At 42.0% G+C, this 19,447-nt stretch overlaps 2 protein-coding genes across 8 annotated transcripts in view; one reads left to right on the top strand and one right to left on the bottom strand.

Moving 5' to 3' along the window:
- Positions 1 to 1,125, bottom strand: part of zc3h18 (zinc finger CCCH-type containing 18) — a 28,577-nt gene extending 27,452 nt beyond the window's left edge. For 2 of the 4 annotated variants that reach the window (XM_017690960.2, XM_017690982.2), the window contains exon 1: positions 944 to 1,125. The gene's annotated coding sequence lies outside the window, so the exon portion shown is untranslated. Of the gene's footprint in view, positions 1 to 540 lie in introns of all 4 variants that reach the window. The other 2 variants (XM_017690968.2, XM_017690977.2) reach the window with 2 other exon arrangements.
- Positions 1,126 to 1,299: 174 nt separating this feature from the next.
- Positions 1,300 to 19,171, top strand: trhr2 (thyrotropin releasing hormone receptor 2). 4 transcript variants are annotated; one of them, XM_017690989.2, is made up of 4 exons: positions 1,300 to 1,519; positions 4,202 to 4,951; positions 6,727 to 7,144; positions 16,600 to 19,171. In XM_017690989.2, exons 2-4 carry the CDS (start codon positions 4,560 to 4,562, stop codon positions 17,347 to 17,349), a joined length of 1,560 nt encoding a protein of 519 aa, XP_017546478.1. In that variant the 5' UTR covers positions 1,300 to 1,519; positions 4,202 to 4,559; the 3' UTR covers positions 17,350 to 19,171. The 4 variants fall into 4 exon arrangements, with proteins under 4 accessions (XP_017546478.1, XP_037395828.1, XP_037395827.1 ...); XM_037539931.1 differs by lacking the exon at positions 1,300 to 1,519 and adding an exon at positions 1,536 to 1,554; XM_037539930.1 differs by lacking the exon at positions 1,300 to 1,519 and adding an exon at positions 1,635 to 1,809.
- Positions 19,172 to 19,447: the final 276 nt, after the last annotated feature.

Raw genomic sequence — 19,447 nt, 5'->3', positions numbered from 1 at the left:
TTCAACGTTAAACCAGTTCATGTAGCTAACTATATGTTAAAAAGACTCACGAAAGTGAGCTGAAGTGGACATATTTCTGACTGACTCGATGCCACTCAGCGAGTGCACATATTCGTTTTCAAGATTCAGAAAGAAATGGTCTGTGTGCAGCACAACGTTGCCCACGTTTATATCAGAGACGTCAACAGAAACGAGTCCTGTAGGCTAATTCTGGGTGTGAGAGACTCGCAAACCATGACAAAACTGGCACTGCAAGCACTCTCACACAAAACACAGGCTTATTCTGCGGATTCACTAGGCTAACAAACGAGTGACACTAACAAATGTCTCAAAGTATGGCCAGACCACCAGTCTGGGCGAAGCTAATACTGACCCTGACAAAAATGAGTTTACCGTTGAACAGCCCAGCTAGGTTAGCTCTCTCGCTAGCTAGCGTTAGCTAAGAAGCCAGCTAGCGAGCTCTCCGAATCCAGAAACTGTACATAATGCACACTTTGCAAAACACAGTTAATCGTATCAAATCATTTGGAATGAGGTTACCTGCTCGGATTAACGGCAAGCGACTCGTGAGATGGACGACTGACCGATTTTCAAGATAGCCGACTAGTTGGCTAGCTTAGCTTAGCGTAACGTAGCTAGCCAGCTCATTAGCCAGTGAGGAGGCGTCGCTCCGCCGGTGGCCGCGCAGCAGGCCTGAGAGAGCGCGGCCCACACTTTACTACGGCTCATCGACACACACCCAGGCACAAACACACACAACTTAAAGCACGTCGTGTACAGCAACCGAGAGAGAGAGAGAGACTGTCTGGTCCGCCTGGCCTCACCGCTGTGCGGGACGGAGCGCTCCGATCCGCGCTGGCTCGCCCCGACCAACAACAATAAAGCGCACTGGCACAAAAAAACAAACCGAAGCCCCGAGAACGCGCAAAACACATTCGGTCACCTTTCAAACCACAGCGTCTCGGAGACAGGGTCTCGATGTCGGGAGCTACCCGGTCTCTGTCCCTCAGTGGCGGTACTTAAACGATGAATAACGAGCCGATTTGTGATTTTCTTTACCGGAGAAACGCATAGACCCCGCACGACACCGTGAGAGCGGCCATTACCACAGCGTCATCAAAGTACGACACGAGGCCAAGCCGGGCGGCCGCTTTAAACAGAACTCACACACTCTCCGTGTGCACGCGCCATGAATGAGTGTGGGGTTTTTTGTTATCTGTTTTACTGAAAAAAAAATATATGTTTAAAAAAAAAACAACAAAAAAAAAACCTTGGGCCCAGCCGCTCTTGGAGCGCTTGGAGAGCTGTACCACTGGGGGGCGCTGCTGCAGCGCCGCGGACGCACCCGTCCGTTCAGCCCCGCCGCGTCCATCGCAGCCGCAGGAGCGCCTCTGCTGCGCGCTCGTCTCGGCGAGCGCTGCACGTCTTCATTCTCACATCTGGCTTTCACCGCCGACGCGGAGCGGCAGAGCTTTCTCGGGGCAGAGCGCATGGGTCCCTCACAAAGAGCGAGAAGATGGTGAGAGACGCGTCATTCGCCGGGGCTGTTTTGAAGTTAGTTGTCAGCGACAATAATATTTAAAAAAAAACAACCGACTGATTTCTGCTTTTGTTTAGCATTGTTTTTTTTTTTTTTTTCAGATTTATCATTTCCTCGCTAATAGCTGTGGAGTTTGTGCGCTCACTAAATAATCTAAAGTTCATTCGACGAATTTTGCCTTTAAAAAAAACCCGATTAATTTCAGACGTTTGGATTCTGTCTTTGTCTAAATGATCAGGGAAAGTACGGCGTGGTGCTTCTTACGATTGGTGCGTAAGTTCCTCTCGTGTTTAATGGTTCGTTATTAAGTTGTGCTTTTCGGACTTTCAGACCAACTGTTGAAAGTGAGCTGTGTTTTTATTCCTATTATTATTAATAACTGATGTCCTGCTGTTCTGTGTGTCGCCTATTTCAGTCCTTAGCAATGTAAAGAGACTTGATTTTATAAAGCACATTTACATCATGCATAGCTTACTGAAGTGACATCACAGATGTGTCATGGTAGCAGAGGCAGGTATGTAGAGAGACGAGAGACAGACAGACGGAGAGAGAAGCTAAGACAGAAAGAGACGGGCATAGTCAGGGAGAGAGAGAGAGAGAGAGAAATGCATTTACAAAGAGAGAACCACGAATAAACAGAGAGAGACCCAGTGAGACAGACAGAAAGAGAGAAAGAGGGGGATGTACAAATAGAAGGAAGAGAGAGGAAGAAAGACAGGTACACTAAGAGACTGAAAGAGGTGGAGAGAGAGAGAGGGACAGGCAGAAAGACAGACAGAGGAGCAGACAGAGAAAGAGAGAGATATAAATTAAGAGAGAGGCAAAGATTAAGATACAGGAAAGAGACAGAGAGACGCTAAGAGACAGAGAGAAACAGGTGGAGAGACAAGCAGAAACATAGGCGAGGAGAGAGAGTGTCAGACAGAAGGAGAGACAGGCTGAGAAATAGAGAGAGAAGGTCTGGGGCTCTCAGCGACTTTATGATTCTGCTTGTGATTCACTCACTGAGGAGAGCTTGACCAAGTGAGTGACAGTTTAATTCATATCACAGGCTCTCATCAGCACGCCTGGCCCTCACCATCAACGCCAGTCTGTGAATCAGGCTCATCATCGCCACACAGCAAGAAAATGCTCTTCAGAGGACAGCTGCTGACTTAATGAGTGCATTTAGCACTAGGGCAGGCCATTGAAGAGGGAAGCACGTGATAACAAATCGCTGTTGTCAGAAGAAAACCTCGTATCTCCAAAATTGGAACTTTACAGGAGAAGGAAAAAACATACTGTAGTTTTAATGCTAGTCAGTGGAACCGGACGTCTTTCCAAGTCATTTTGGGCCGTTTCTTTTGCTCCATCCATCATGAAATTTACACACAATGTAAAGGGCAACCGGTCCTTTGAAATTATGTCAAAAACTGAAAAATGACAAAAATGGAGATATGAGGTTTTCTTCCAACAGCAGCAAAATGCTGCTTTAACTACTTGTATTAAAAGATATTGTATTTGTTATTGTATTTTAGAAAAGGCCTTTTCTTATTCGGCCTGAGCTGTTAAGAAAATATAATAATGCAGAACTGAAATGTGAATAAATGAAGCATTAATATAACATAGATGATTAATATCTGAAGCATTGCAGATGAGACAGGTTGCCTAATTAATGTAGCAACATTCGACAATCTGTAACTGTAGCCTTGGTCTTTACATCGGAACACAGCGCTGAAATAGTGAGTCACACACACACACACACACACACACACACACACACACACACACACACACACACACACACAAACGCATACAGCGAGAGAGTGGCTGTGCAATATCTGCGCCGCCCCAGACACATCATAATGAGAAAATGAAACTGTGTGAGATGAAGTTTTTGTTTGTTTATTTTGCTTAGTTTTTTTAGATGATAGAAGTGGAGAGACGGCAAGCTCGAATTGAATTACTTTTCATTTTGTGTCCACCTCAATTTATTAGGAGCGCCCCAGTGTCAAAACAGAGGCGGCTGACAGCAGCAGTAGTTGATAAGATATCAGTGTAGGCTAACAAGCCTAAATTAATTTGAAAACTTTGTTTTGCTTGACTAAGTGTTTTTTTTCTATTAGATCAGAGTGAACTTTGACAGACATACTTTCAAATACCAAATGCTCATTTTATACAACATACAGTTCCGTAGGTGAATGTACACACTTTGAAACAGTTGCCTTTGATTTCAACAGCTGCTATGAGCAGATTGGCAGTGGCAGCTCTGTGTTTTTAAGACCTTCAAGACTATTTTTTTTGCAGCCTAATGCAGCACACGACTAAAATGTCTCATTTGAATAATTTACTGTCTCAGCTTATCATCTGTATGGGTTGATAGTATATGCAGAGTTTTCTCCTAAAACACACTGTGAATCCAGCAGGTGTTGAGGTGAGAGAGAGAGAGAGAGAGAGAGAGAGCTGTCATGCCTGCATTCTTTTTAATCAGTGCTGTTTCAGCATGCTGTGAGCTAGAGGAGGTGTCCTATCCACAGTTATATGTACATCACTTATCTACTTATGCCAGAGGAGGTGGACATGTGTGCAATTATTGAGCAATTAGCACAGGACTGTGAAATCCTCTTAACAGTGTTGGAGATTGGCATTTTGCCCATTGACTATTGCAATCTGTACTTTCAGGGGGATCGTTTGGATGGGCAATTGCATTAAGAGGCAAAAAAGAGGCCTACAAGCCTACAAGAGACTTAGCTTCAGCATTTAAATGTGTTGCCACTAATGGAATTATAGAAGTCTAATAGGAAATAATGAAAAGGAGGTTGACGCAGGAAAACGCTGCTGCTGTACAACTCAAGCAAACACAACAACATCCTTTCCGAGAGTGACGAGAAGAGGATATAAACAAGCACGCCTTTTTTTGCAATCTACCCCCACATTTTTTTCCACGCACTGCTTCTTTTTCTTCCTCACACTTCCATTTCTCCTCGTTCCCTCACGTTTGTGCTGAATCAGTTGAATCAACACATAAGCACAGTCAAACATGGTGGAAAATGCAAGCTCTAAGATGGACAGTAGCCCAGTGTCCAACATTTCCCTGCTTGGCCCTGGTGACCGGGTGTCCGAGTCTCTGGAGTATAAGACTGTGTCTGTGTTCCTGGTGCTGTTGGTGTGCGGTGTGGGAATTGTGGGCAATGTTATGGTGGTCCTGGTGGTTCTGACCACACGACATATGCGAACACCCACCAACTGCTACCTGGTGAGCCTGGCAGTGGCTGACCTGACAGTGCTAGTGGCAGCAGGGCTTCCCAATATCTCGGAGAGCTTGATGGCCACCTGGGTATATGGCCATGCTGGATGTCTGGGCATCACCTACCTGCAGTACCTGGGCATCAACGTCTCCTCCTGTTCCATTACAGCCTTCACTGTGGAGAGGTAAGCTGTACATAACACCAGTCATGATGATTCTTTAAATATTGATGTCATGCCATCAACCAGTTAGGAGAGCAGGAACGCTGGGCCTAATGTGTTAAGACATTTGCAGTTTCAGACATGTTCTGTCCATCTGTTACATGTGAAACTGGTGGACAACATGCAATAAAATGTGCTGCTCCTACTCATGCATTTGCATTTCAAGGAGGGTTGTGCAAAACAAAGAAAGATCAAGCAGAAAATGGGCAGCGATATTGAAATGGCTGATTATGTTTTCCACTCAATGTACTGAAGGTTTAGTGACTTGTGGTGGCAGGAAGATGCAGCGCATTGTTTCATGAATTCTGTTTTCTTAGCCAGCATCCTTGACAATATTATATCATCAACAAGCCAGGAAAGCAAGCACTCACCAACAAGTGAAAGCGCCATAGGCCTGACTTATTAAGACATTTGTGCCAGTTTCATGCGCAAATATGATGCATTCTGCATGCTTGCTTCTCCACCTCATGCCTGGTGCATGCTCGTGCAAATGTGGAGAGATCATGCAGAAAATGGGTAGAGATATTGGAAGTCTGACTGATTACATATACTACTTGATTTACTAAATGTTTAAGCAATTTGCAGTGGCCAGAAGATGCGGCTCAGAATACTGTATGCTGTGATATAATTGCATTGTGCAAACTGACTATTGCTAACTTTATTTTCAGGGGGATCAGTTGGGTGGACAATTGTAATATATGTGAGCGGTCTGTGTTGTTGATTCACATATTCTATTTTCTTAGCTGGAGTAGATCTGTAGAATATTTATTTACATTGCTAACTTTTCATCACTAAACTTTCATTTTCCCCTTTGTCTCAAACTTGTTGATGGCTCCATTATTTCTCTGTACCTTTTACACTTTGCTCCTCAGCTATGTGTAGTTTGTGGTCCTCTGTGCAGCTGTGCTTAATTAATTTCAGGTGCACTGTGACCACATATTGCGGTCACATCAAGACACATTTCGACTGGCCCTATGACTACTTGTGGTACATAGGATTCTCAATCCTATCCCTGAAGTCTTAAAAATAAAAAGTGCCAAAAAGTGTTCTCTTGAGTGATACCAGAGGAAAAAACTCTTTTGGCTGAAATCTTTGATAGATTGTTCTTTAATAAGTTTTAAACAATTGTAATGGGATGCATGCTTGTGAAAAAAACCTTTTTCAATTTTAAAGCACCTCCAGTAATGTAAAGGTTCTGTATTAATTAAAAGTTTTTCCTACAACCTGCTTACAAGCCAAGAACCATTTAGGAGTCTATATTTTTACTCCTGCTGTGCTCACTGGAGAGATTTCCATACTATAAAACCCCTACACCAACTCAAATGGCCTTTTAATTAGCTGATTAGGTTGTTTAGGTATGTTAGGGCAAGGAAAACACCAAACTGTACAGGGCAGGGTTACTTCAGGAGCAGGGCTGTCAAAGACTGGCTTATATTAAATGAAAATCTAAGCCAGTCTTTGGAAAATACAACCTACAGCTCCTTTGGCTGTGTAAATGTCACTGGGTAACATCTTATCAGATTTGCTGTTGTATCTGTCATTATTTAGACAGGTCTTGGTTTATTAGGTCTTTGTGCTTAATTCGGGATAAGGTCAGTGCTGGACACATAATGAGGTTTAAATACACTCAGTCTATTGAGTTCAGCATCAGTGTAAATGTATCCATGCTTCAGACTCGCTGTAATAAGTCAACTCTGCATCAATCGTTATTCTTGTCTCGCTCTCCCCTCCCACTTCAGATACATAGCCATCTGTCACCCGATGAGGGCTCACACAGTGTGTACAGTCTCCAGGGCCAAGCGCATCATTGCAGGGGTGTGGGCCTTCACCTGCGTCTACTGCATGCTTTGGCTTTTCCTAGTGGACATCCAGGTGAATAGCGATGGACGAGTGCAATGTGGCTACCGTGTCTCCCGGGACCTCTACCTGCCCATCTACCTCATCGACTTCGCCATCTTTTATGTCATCCCCCTGCTGCTGGCCATCGCTCTCTATGGCCTCATTGCTCGGATCCTCTACCTGAGCCCCCTGCCTCACCCGCCCGATTCCAGCACCATCACAGCTACCACCCTCAGGAGGAGCTGCAAGGACCCAGTGGATGCAGCCAAAGGAGTTCGTCAGGGGAGGCCTAAAAGTGCCCTCTCATCTCGGAAGCAGGTGCGTTTGTGTGTCCTTCATTTATATTGAGATAGTAATCCAATTAGCACAGACAATCTGTTTTGCCCAACACTGTTTATGATTTTTTTTTGGTTTAGGACTGTGGAAAAGTCATAGATGACCATTAATTTATTCATTTACAGTCAACATGATAGCGCTGGGCATTATGACAATATTTATTGTTATTGTGATAAATTATATCACAGTATGTAACAGTATGCTTTTATGAGCATATTGTGGATATAATTAGTACACTTGCAGATACATGCTTGATTACAAAGACAGCATAATAAGTCCTGTTTATTTGGATTTAGTGTAGCATACTATGTAAAATGCTGAGTACAAATCATTGGATTCCTAGTTTTTTTAAACGTATAGTTATTTTGCCTGTTCCACCTTTTATCAGATGTCAGGAAATAAATAGTGACATGTACTGAGAAATTATTACCATATCACCCACTTCTACAAATTGACCATTAAGTACAAGAAAATATCTGAAAGCTTTCGTTCTGAAACCTACTATAGACCACTTTCAAGAAATTTCTTTTTTCATGACATATATTGTAAGGAGTGAGCTTTACCTGTGCAAAAATATCAGCGCTATAATATGATAAATACCACCTTTATTAGAGGCTTTCAAATTGACTGGTCTTCTCACAGTGGCAGGATGGACAGAAACACCTGTGGATGTGTTGCAAGTCTGAAGCAAAAGCTTGATTTTCTCCTTTCTCTCAAAGATGAAAGCTTTAAGTACAGTTTATTTGATGGGAACAAATCTATTATATCTTCATAAATAAAAGTCCAAGTTTTTGACTTTATGCAAGTGGGTTATTTCATATCTAATCTCACAAATAGCTCCTGCCATATGGCTAACTATGATACATAATATATATAATAATAGCTGTTTTGACTCTTTGACATTTCTCTGACTTTTGCTCAGTACTGTACATAACACATTTTACCTCCAATACAAAAACAGATAAACAAACTGATATTATGAGTAGTGTGTGAAAATATATCTTTAGCTCCATCTGCGTCCTACACCCAGTGCTTTTATCAAGTTAGCCCACAGATGTGCCGCCCTCACAGTGAGATGCCATGTGTCGTGCTGGGTTCATTAAGAGAGCTTTTTGTCCTGATTTTGAGGGATCCCTAAAGGGCAAATTCAGGGCAGCACTGTCATCCTGTACGTGTAGCAGCCTGTCACAGGTCAGGTTTTTTCCCTGCACAGAACATGGGGCTAGCTCCCTTAAATATCACCATGTGGAGATGGTTGTCTTTTGGTATTTTACTTGACCACAAAACAAGGTACAGTTAAAAATGCAAAGATTTGATTTGTAAATTATAGATACAGAGCCAGTCTCCCAAGTTTTTGTCATAAATATTGCAAACGTATCTCCTAAGAATTTTGTCTACCTCATCACTTCCTTGAAAAACAAAGACAGACTTTGTTTGTGGGACTTCAGATCTTGAATAATTCAGTCCTGCCTGGTTTATCTGTGTGGAATACTTAGCAAAAGAATGACTTTACATGTCTATAGTCGACAATTGACAGCCTGTGACTAGAGAACCATTATGGATAGGAGCTCTTATAAACCAGTTTGCCCCACATGAAAGTTATTATTGTTGTTTTGCTATACATTTATTTTACATTACATACTTATTTTAGATGCCACAACATAATTTAGGTAAAAGACAGTCTAACACAAATGTATTTGAACAGCAAGGCTTGTATTTCTTGATATTTACATCTAAGTATTTAAACAACTTTATATTATGGCACCTTTTAAAAGCTATGAATGTCGACTCATGAGCCCCGGGTTTTGCCTGTGAAGGCTGCATTTGTTGTTAAACTGGATATACTAACATAAAGACCAGAGAGCTGCTTCTGGGAGAAAAGCAAACCATTTTGAAGATGAGAAGAGATTGGCCATTGCACAAGCATTGGGCCCACCCAGTATAACCATTTGTAACGTCCTGAAAACGAAAAACCATTGGTGTATTAATAACCAGACATCAGACACCACCAACAATCTTCACAAGGCAGGGGTGAAGGTGTCACAATCCACCAGTCGAGGTCACCAAATATTAAGTGTTATTTACTGTAAGAATGTCTGTTCTTGTACGGTTGTTTACTTAAACCTTTGGTTGTCTGCCAGCAAAGGTGCCCATGTTCTAAGCTGCTTAATTCATATATTTTTCTGAAACTGAAACGTCTTCAATGTACAGCAAAAAACAAAAGAATTTGCCTTGCCGTTCCAATTCTTTTGAGGAGATTGTGTAAGTAACATACAACATGTTCAAGTAAACATTTACATTCTGTATTAACAGGTCAGCATTTTCTACTTTTCTTACAGTACTGCACAAAAGTCAGAGAACACCCTTCGTTTATATAACTTACATTCAAAATGGCCATTAAGTAGAAGTTATTCATTCTTCCAAGAGATATTTCTGATAAAATTAGATATAAAATAATCCATTTGAATAATGAAAGGGGGAAATTAGTGAAAAAACAAGAGCTTCAAAAACTGAAGTTCATAATATTAATGAAAGATATAAAGAAAATCAACTGCTAAAAACAACGGCTAAGACTCCTAACAACCGCCAAAAGACAAATTAACAGCACTTAAAGCTTTCGTCTTTGAGAGATCCACTCTTTTCTGTTTCTGTCCATCCTTCCACTGTGAAAACACAGCTCAACGGTGTGGGTCTGAAAGGATGTGTAGCTGCCAGGAAGCTGTTATGGAGAAAAGGAAACAGGCAAAAAAGATTTAAATGTGTTCTCGGAACAATGGACTGACCACCCCAGAGCCCAGGCCTCAACATCACTGAATGTGTTCGGGATTAATTGAATCATAGAAAGCGGAAAATGCAACCCACTTCTAAGACTGAATAAAAATCCTTGCTGTGTAATTTTCTCTGAAATCAGTTTTCTTGGTCTGTGTACCTTCTGTTCATTTTAAAAACAGTATTGAAAAATGACAAATGGGTCGATTCTCGTTTCTGGTTCTGTTGTTGTCAGTGGAAAAATCACAAAATAGCTTTGTTTTACAATTTCACAAAGTAATCATACAATCAAACAGCAAGCAAACAGCGGTGGAGTAAAGAGTCGCATTCTAATGATCCAAGTTTAGAATTTCCTGTCATAAGCGGAAATAAAGGTGTAGAGCGCAGGTGTGGAACCTCAGACTCACCGAAATCAGGCCTGTGGTTCTGGTGTGTTGAGAGGCTGTATTACTTTTGTATAGGCGCTTGTATATTTGACCTGTACAAACTATATGAGAAATAAACGATGCAGGGAAGAAATTGATCTCCCACCATTTGACCGGGGCTTCGTGCCCCCAGATCAGCTGCACATGTGCTCCAGTTCAAGAAGTTTTCTGTCGGTGTTGTGCTGAGCTCCCTTGCGCGTGCATCACACAGGCATTCGGACACTAGATTACGTTCTGTCTTTCAGTCATAGTGACCAGTACTGTAGCCTCTTGTTGAGACTGTAGCCTCTCAAGAGAGACTGTCATTCTTCTAGATAAGTGCTCTTTAATGACACCTGCAGAAAAGGCTGCAATGGGCCGTCCGTTAGCAATGAGGGTCACCCCTGTCCCTCCGCTTTATCCCAACTAAATAAACAAACCCACCTTATCACCCCTGAAAAATCATTTGATTCAGTCCATCATTAAAAAAAATGCTCACAGAAGCAAACTGAGTCCTGAGCACTGAGACCCGTGGTGCAGCACACGCCTCTAAGCTCCTTTTAACCAAAAACCGGAGACGGCGCAACACATATAAAACATTATATAGCCTCCCATATGAGGCTATATGATTATCATTAGTCTGTGAAACTGTAAAATGAAGCTATTTCTTCTTTTTTGACTGACACTAACAGAAGCAAAAACAAGAATTGACTCATTTGCTGTTTTTCAATAGTGGATTTTGAAATAAAACTCAAATGAACAGAACGTACATGGACCTTTCTTGCTTTTTTCCTGACTCTGAAAAAGAATAATTTGTAGTTAATGGTAGTTGTGACTGAAAATTATATGTTAAAAAAAATTAAATGTTTTAAAAAAAAGCTGTTCTAAGTATATACCTTATGGGGAACCTTGAAGGATTGGACCTATGACTTCTTGCTTCATAGCCTAATGCTTTCAAGTCACCTCATTACAGCTGTCCCTACAGAAGACTGAAGAATGTAGGAATAGCTGCAGTATCCTGTGTCCTGGCTCCACTCACCTAATAGTAGAGTCTCCCATCCCTCCCTTCTTCCTTTACTTCTGCTTAAAAAAATGCATGCAGTGGATCAAGTACCATATAATCCTCATTTGAATTGCAACCATTAATTACCCACAGTGCATTACTAGAATCTCTTGGAAAGAAGAAAACCGAAAGCCATGACAAAATCTGTTACTCTGAGAGACAGAAGCAGCGCACCATCAAGTGACCTAGGTTGCCTCAGTGTGGCAGTGCTCCCTAACGACTCTCTGTGAGTGAACCCTCACCGCAACTACTCTGCCGGCTTTGCTCAATTGCTCTAACAAGTTGATTACTTTTCTTTATTATAGCTGATCATTAGCATGCTCGCCAAGATATTAAACGCAATCAGAGACTGTCTGCCTTTCAACTATCTGGGCTGGTGAGCTGCTACCACTATAGACAAGGACAGTGTGCTGTATTTAAGAGATGTCTGTGCTCACATTTACATATTCAAAGTGTTGTTATTAATTAAAAAAAAAGAACACAGGAAGGATCCAGGAAAGTCTTTTGCTTCAGTTTCAGGTGCAGTTTGGACACATTCTGGTATGTGTGAAATTGACGCACATTTTGAGTAAATGTTCTCCACCTTTTAAAACTACGTGTGAATTTGTGTTACTATCTCAAAAAGGTGTCTTTTTTTGAGACTTCCTTTAATAATGGCAATGGTGCAATGATGTGGCCCAAAATATATTGTGATGCAGCCACCACATGCGCTCCCAGTCCTTGTTGTTTAGATGGGAAAGAACTTCATTAATTAGCGGCACTCTGTCTTTGTCACTGAAGTTTCATTATCTGTTTTGTCTTAAGCTTGTTGATGGCTCAATTATTATTAACTGTGCCTTTGGAACAATGCGCCCCATCAGCGTGCAGTTAATAGGCAGGGTTACGCACAGTTTGCGTGATAGGCTGCGGTCTCTGAATGTTCATCATTCATTCATTAGGCTGCCTTCACATGGTGAAACTCTCATGCAGCTCTAGTCGCTTGAACGTTATATGAATATGAAACTAAATTGCACTTGAGTTGCAAAATGTAAATTGTCCTGAATTTCAGGCGCAATAGTTTAGGAAACATCATGCGAACACGTCAAGCAACATGGTTTCAAACCACTGGTGAACTTCTGATCTTCAAGCACAGCATGAGTGAGACGTAAAGTAGGCTACTAAGTGGAATGGCTACTTAAACATTTATTTCCAAGGACGTAACAAACATAGAACAAAAATTATGTTACAGGCAACTCACAATAAGCATCTTGTTGCATAAAAGTTTCACCATGCAAAGCCAGCCTGGAATAAGGTTCGATCCATAACTGATTCTTTTGTTAATTTCGAACAATAGGGGAAAATGATGTTTACATTTCAGTTAGGTAAATTTAATGTATTGCTGCTTTAACCTGCTTGGCTACACTTGAGATACAAGTCAGGTTGCTTGTGTCCTGACATTCTGAGATTGTATTTACTATATTGTACATAAAATGACTAGATAATGCAAGATTACATTTTTATTCCAAATTACAAGTGCCTTATTTGAATATTCCATTTATTAAGTGAGTACTAATATGAGTTAGTATGTTCAGATGCTCATATTCAATGCATCCTTGCTGTGCACATAAAATAAAATGCTATCTGTCGCCTATACTGCAGAATTGTCCATACGCTCAGGTTGCTGCAGGCATTCCGCACAAACACACATAACGGCCCGGCTCCTATAATAAATTGGCAGGGTCAGAGCCACTAGATGCTATAACCATAACGATTCAGCTCCTTTAATGGCTATTCAGGAGCTCAGACATAAATTTCACAGCAGCTGTCATTCTTTCAATGAAGAGTTACCAGAACTGTCAGTGACCTCGCGTGTGGGCGGGAGGATGTGCGTGAGTGCTGCGCCTTAGCTAACACGTCTATGTGTGTGTATGCGCTCACTCGCTCGCTCGTGTGTGGCATAGATCAGAATCTTGAAGATTCAAGAGGGCTCCACTTGAGAAGGAGATTTGCATAATATGATTTGTGGCACTCGCTGAAGTATGCTTAATGCTGCTGATGATTCTGCTCTCGGAGATCATGAAGAAACACTCCCTCGCTCTTCCACTTTGTTCTCCTCACTTCTTCTCCCCCACTCCCCTACCCGCACCTCCCAACCCCTTTGATCACATGATTATCTCAACAGTTCATTAAGTTCAGTAAGCTTCGGGATGCCCACAGAACGACAGTGGATGGGCTTAATTTGCAGGTTTGAGTGAAGTTATCTGCTCTGCTGATCTGATAGCATCGTCGCTACGACAGCCGCTGCCTCTTTATGTGACCTAATCGTGAGGAGCGGCCTGCTTTGTTTGTGTCATGTTAAGACCTTGTTTCTGGCTGATGAGAAATCCCAATAAGCAGATGTATTTTTCGAAATGTCACTGCCAGTCACACTCATTATCTCACTGCTCCGTTAATTAAACAAGCTCCTCCCAGGCCCGCGCCACCTCAATTAGAGAGCATGTGGTCGTGCTGAGAATTTGTCACGATCGTTGAAGGTCTCTCTTGCTTCGTCTCTCCAGTTGTCACTCTCATCTCCTGTGTAGGATGATAAACAGCATTTAGCCCCCGGAGTGTCTTTTTATTCATATGTCAATAAAGAGATTTGTAGTGTTTGTTCAGCGGTGTCTTTCCTCCTGGCCATTGTTCCGTTATTAAAAGCAAGTGAGGCCTTAAAACGGAGGGCATGCTCTAACAGGCCTAAAAGTAATTCACTTAAAAGTGTTTGTTATTCAGGCAAACAAAGGAGACAAGAGGACGGGAGAAGGTTGCATTATTGGCTGCGAGTGGCAAATCTAAAAGACTGAACAGTGGAGTCTGACGGTGATTCTATTAGATCCCTCTCCCCTGGGTTCTGCCCTGCTGCTATAATGCAGTGTCACCATGGCCACTAAGCTACAGGGTGTATGACAATGTGCTACTCGCTCTCTCTCTCTCTATCTCTGTCTCTCTCTCTTTCTCTTTTTCTCTTTCTAGGGCATAAACTCCTCCACCTTGGAGGGTGCATATGTCCAGAAACGCTTATGCATGCACATGCTGTTTGGGAATGGAAGACTTATGTTTTTAATTAAAGCATACAAAGATAGCCCTGCATGCTGTACAGAGATTTAGCAGAAGTTCATTCAAGCATGCCACGCCAGTCTTGCTGTAACCAAGCAGTAAGGCACATTAGCCAGGCGAGGTTTACTAATTCATTTTTTTCATGAATAATTATTCTTAATTTAATGCAGTTGCATTACATACAAGCTATTACATTCAAAACATCCTGATCTAGCAATCCCATCTGCCTCCCTCACCATGGACACTCTGTGTTATTGCTCAGTGTATGGTGTGTGAATGCATTTATCGCAGTTTCAGAAATGTTAACTGATCGCTCAAGCGTGAATAATTGAATACAAATCCCTTCACTCATGACTAATACTACAAAAAGGTCTGAACACTTATTCATACCACTGCTACAAGTGTAATAGCAAAGGTTTTAATAGAGGTGCCTTGTAGCTCTCAATAGACCGCAGTCACATTCCTCTCGTCACCTGAAAAAGTCGCAATGTGTGAGTTGTGTGATGGACAGGTGGTCATTGTTAGCAGTTCGGCTTTAAGCCTGCTCTCAGAGACATCTGTTCTAAGGAAGTCTGACCATTTGAACTGTCTGTTGATGTGGTCAGAGAGGGTTCCAAGGGTCCAGACAGTAGAACAAATAGCATTTGTAAACACAGTTGTCACATTAAAATGCTGAGCAGCTTAGTCCTGCTCAGGGTTCAGGATGCACTTGATGGTCAGCGCACCTTTGATCACTGACAGCTGTCCAGAGTCATTTTCAGAGCCGATCACAGCCGGTAATCACCGATTGTTGACCAAGCTGAGAATTGGATTTTCATTATATAGCATGGCTTCCCACATTTAAAATATTCTACTTCAGAGCCCTCACAAAACAATCTGTAGAGTTTCTGCCTTGAAAAATGCCCATTGCTTACCTCCAGTGGGCAGAACATTGAAGAAAAATGCTCTCTGCCCTGAGTCTTAGTATTTTCACTTTGAGTGGAGCAGTTATATTTAGCTATCAGTCTGAAAGTGGTTTGTAATAGACTTTACAGACTTCTGTGTGTATGACTCACAAAATTTTGCTCACAAACTCTGACCACTGCCCGCTGCTGTCTTTCTCACCTGTAGTGTCAGGGTCCCTATATCAACATCCAGAAGCTCTCCCGAAAGTATAGGTGATTAAAAGAGTTGTTTGGTGTGATGCCTACCACTTTTACTTTCCTAAAGATCCTTTCAATTGATGACTCTTTAAAGGAAAGGTTTACACAGTTTTCAACGTCAGACGTAGACCGCCGAGACGTGTAGTGTCCAAGTTTTGCTTCCTTTGTTTAACATTGGAGCTCCAAGGCTGTCATTGCTAACAAACACTGGAAGTCAATAGATGCCAAAATCCTCTCTGTATAAAACATCCCCAAAACTTCCTTTGACTCACTCAAACCACTTCCAGCTCTCCATTAAGGTAGTACAGACTTGTCAGTGTGGTGTAGTACACTGTGTGACTTACTGTGGACTATAAAAATGAACATGAAGATAAACACAGTGGACAACCCCTGCTGACAACAGGTGAGCTAAAATCTGATTTGACAAAACCTGCTGTTTCTTTTTAATAAATAACTTGAATTTTCAAGAAGATATATGCTTACAAATAGAAACTACAGAAATCACAGATCTGGCATCCATATGGCTGCACGATCTGCATGCATGCAAAGGGGAGTTGGCACAGCACCTGTTGCCATGTAGTGTTTAGCTACACTGTAAATTTTGCTCATTTTAATAGTTTACACTATTTAGAACACCCTGTGCTCTAAAGCACACTGACAATGACTTTAATGAATATCTTAATGTGGTTTTAGTGGTTTGAGTTTTGAGGATGTATTTACAGAAAAAAAATTGCTGTCTGTTGACTAGGGTTTGTTAGCAACATTAGCCTCATAGCTCCTGCACTGAACTGAACTTTATGTCCAAATTTGGACATCAAACATGTCTTGGCTGACCAGATACACCAGGGATAAATGGAACATTGTGTAAATTAGATTTTTCTCTGACCAGTTTCTTGGTTGAACCCACTCAGTCAGACCCTTTGTGTCACCTTGGCCTTTATTTTTTAAAATAGCCTTATATCATGTCATATGTTCTTTCCTTAGGTCACTAAGATGCTGGCTGTGGTGGTGGTTCTTTTTGCCCTGCTGTGGATGCCATACAGAACGTTGGTGCTCATCAACTCCTTCGTCAGCACGCCGTATCTGGATGCCTGGTTCTTGCTCTTCTGTCGGACATGCATCTACGCCAACAGCGCCATCAACCCTGTGGTGTACAACTTAATGTCTCAGAAGTTCCGCTCTGCATTCCGTGGGCTGTACCGCTGCCAGCGGCAAACCAGCCATCACCGCACCCTCTCCACGCTTCACACGGCCTGCAGCATGGTCAGAGACCCTCGCGCCATTCACACCAGCAATGGCACCAGGGAGACGGCCAGGAACATCAGCTCAGGCCTCGCTGACCAGAAACACAGCAAAGACAGCGTTTTGGATGAAGAAAGAGAGGCTACAGAGAGCACATGTGCTGACAACAATGACATGGATAAGCCCATTTTCAATGAGGAGGAGGATGTGACTGATACAAGTGAGGGTCATGGTGATCCAGCAACCACAGAAGAAAAAGACTTTGTTGGTTTTAAAAATGATGAAAAACAGACGAAACAAGAAGAGAATGGTCCCGGTTTAGAGAAGATAGTGGAGAAGACTATGGAGATGGACTGTGTTGCTACCACTGATGTGATACCAGGCATTAAAAGCTCCAGCACAGAGAAGACTGTGGTGCCCTGTGATGAGGAGGAGCCTACACATGGCCATGCTGAGCAGAACACTAGAGAATTGATCCACAGCACAGTGTAGCTCGCTCCACCATCTCCGCTCAAAAAGCACTTAAAAGAAAATCATATGGGGGTCGGACTCAATCACTTTACAGCTCTTACCTGAAAGATAAACTTGCCTTTTGCAATCACTTCACATTTCAGAGAGGATCCTGAAGAGCTATATGTCCTTCCGCCAGCTGATGACACACCAGCTCTGCTGTCAAATGTAAAGACTTGGGCCATTCTGACTGTGTAATTTACAAAGCTTGCTGGATGGCAAAAGCAACGGCAACACCTGTTCTTTCTGTAGTCGCTCAGAAGCATTCCAGAGAGTTCCAGTGTACTCTGCTCATCCCCATTACATAAAACAACTTGCCCTCTCTGCCTGTAAGCAGAAGAAACTAATGAATCCAGCTAAGTGGGTACATAGCTCGCTTTTGAAAGTGCAGATTGGGCCGTATTCTCCTCAGCGAAACTGCTCCAAGGTGCTTTTATCCAACAACATAGCCTAAAGCATCAGGTCAGAACTAACACACAACTGTGTTTTCCCTGCAACATGAGGCATTTATAGAGGCTGTCCCAGTGCTAGAGCAAGAGCAGAGAGCATGGCCAGGGGAAGCGAGTTGTAATGCATCAACATTTGTTCCACATAAAAGCCCAAGCTTCAAGCGGGGTGATGCTTTACAACCGTTTCTTCTGCCATCGTACCCCAAGGCACAAGTGCATTCTCTGGGCCGCATTTGAGGGCCGGAGGCGGATCAGACCAGATGTCTATTTATGGACTATAGTAAGTCATGCATTTATTTATAAGGAGCACAAAACACACTTTACGTACAGAACATTACACTACTGATGTATATCCATGGTTTACCTGTGATCAAGATTAATCATACATCTAAGACAGCTCTGAAAGCACTTTGTTGTGTACCTAGTTCCATAACCCACACTGAATATTTCTGTTGAAAGCAGTCGCTGTTTAATTTATGGCACAAATGTGATATTGAGTTTTCAGTGGTAATTTTCTAGTGCTGTAATGACTTTGTCAGGCATCATCATTTTGTAAACGTGCATTATGTTTTACTAGTGTTCTTTGTTGTATTTGCTTTATGAAGTACCTGCAGTTTATGTATCTATTGTGTGGTTTCTATTTGAGGAGAAGATCTGAGGCCCCTTTTGTGGCTTACAGTTCTCATTTCAATTGTGCTGTGCTTTCTGCTCTGGCCAGTTAAATTTTCCTTTCACTCCTGCATCTTGTTACCATGTCCATCACTGTCCTGCCCATTTCTGCTCATTGCTTTTAACCTTTGCTGCTCTGCTGTCACATTTCATTTGATAAGTAATGAGTGAGAATCTGCGCCGTTGTGAAGAGACTGATTTTTAAGTGCTAAAATGCAATATGCTGATGTGTTAGCCTTGCGCTGCTCTGTTTTTCTGCTTTTAATTGCAGCGCCAATGGAGATGGGAAAAAAAAGCAAAACATTTGTTTTCACTCAAGGATGAAGAAAATACTTGGCTTTGCTGAGAACACCCAGCCTATCAGTGAGCCACAGAAGCTTATTAGCTGAAGCAAAATTGTTGTGCCTATTGAAAATAAGGCAGAGAGGGCAGATGTGGCGTCCTTGGCGTGTTGTGACGTGAAGCGGTAGCTTTTTAAAAATCTTTATCTGCTTGTTATTTGCTCGGCTCTTATTGGTAACCTGAAATCAGAGCTTGGTGTCTGTGTGCGTTGTGTGAGCATGTGTAGTTCTGCTGTTCTTTCTTTTGAAAAGGGGAAAAAAGACTGTATTTGTGTTCTCCTCCCTGTTCCCATTTGATATGCTTTATAAATTGTCTGGAAAATAAACCTGAATTCAAAATTTTAACGAGCTTTTGATTTATTCATGCTGTTCCAGATGTCTTGAAATTAACAATATGGAGATGAGTATGAGAGAATCTGTATTAGCTAGAAAGTAATAATGATTTCCTGTCTGTAAATAGCCTGGCATGATAGCTGCAGGTGGGCTGAGGAGTCTTTTTTTTTTTGCTATAGTAATTTTACAGCAGGATGGTCCATTTTCTTATTCTGAAATAGCAGCATATTGAAGTCACTAACACATATATGTTCCATTTTGCAGAATTAGTTCAATACCAAACAACAA

This window comes from Pygocentrus nattereri, chromosome 7 (genome assembly GCF_015220715.1).
Source record: "Pygocentrus nattereri isolate fPygNat1 chromosome 7, fPygNat1.pri, whole genome shotgun sequence".
Classification (NCBI taxonomy): Eukaryota; Metazoa; Chordata; class Actinopteri; order Characiformes; family Serrasalmidae; genus Pygocentrus; species Pygocentrus nattereri.
This window is presented reverse-complemented; position numbering and strand designations above follow the sequence as displayed.

Bases quoted from the DNA above. Each gene is read 5' to 3' on its own strand.
- trhr2 (XM_017690989.2), top strand. From the start codon at position 4,560: ATGGTGGAAAATGCAAGCTCTAAGATGGACAGTAGCCCAGTGTCCAAC. The intron at 4,952-6,726 runs GTAAGCTGTACA...CTCCCACTTCAG, and splicing joins ACAGCCTTCACTGTGGAGAG to ATACATAGCCATCTGTCACC. The intron at 7,145-16,599 runs GTGCGTTTGTGT...TTCTTTCCTTAG, and splicing joins CCCTCTCATCTCGGAAGCAG to GTCACTAAGATGCTGGCTGT.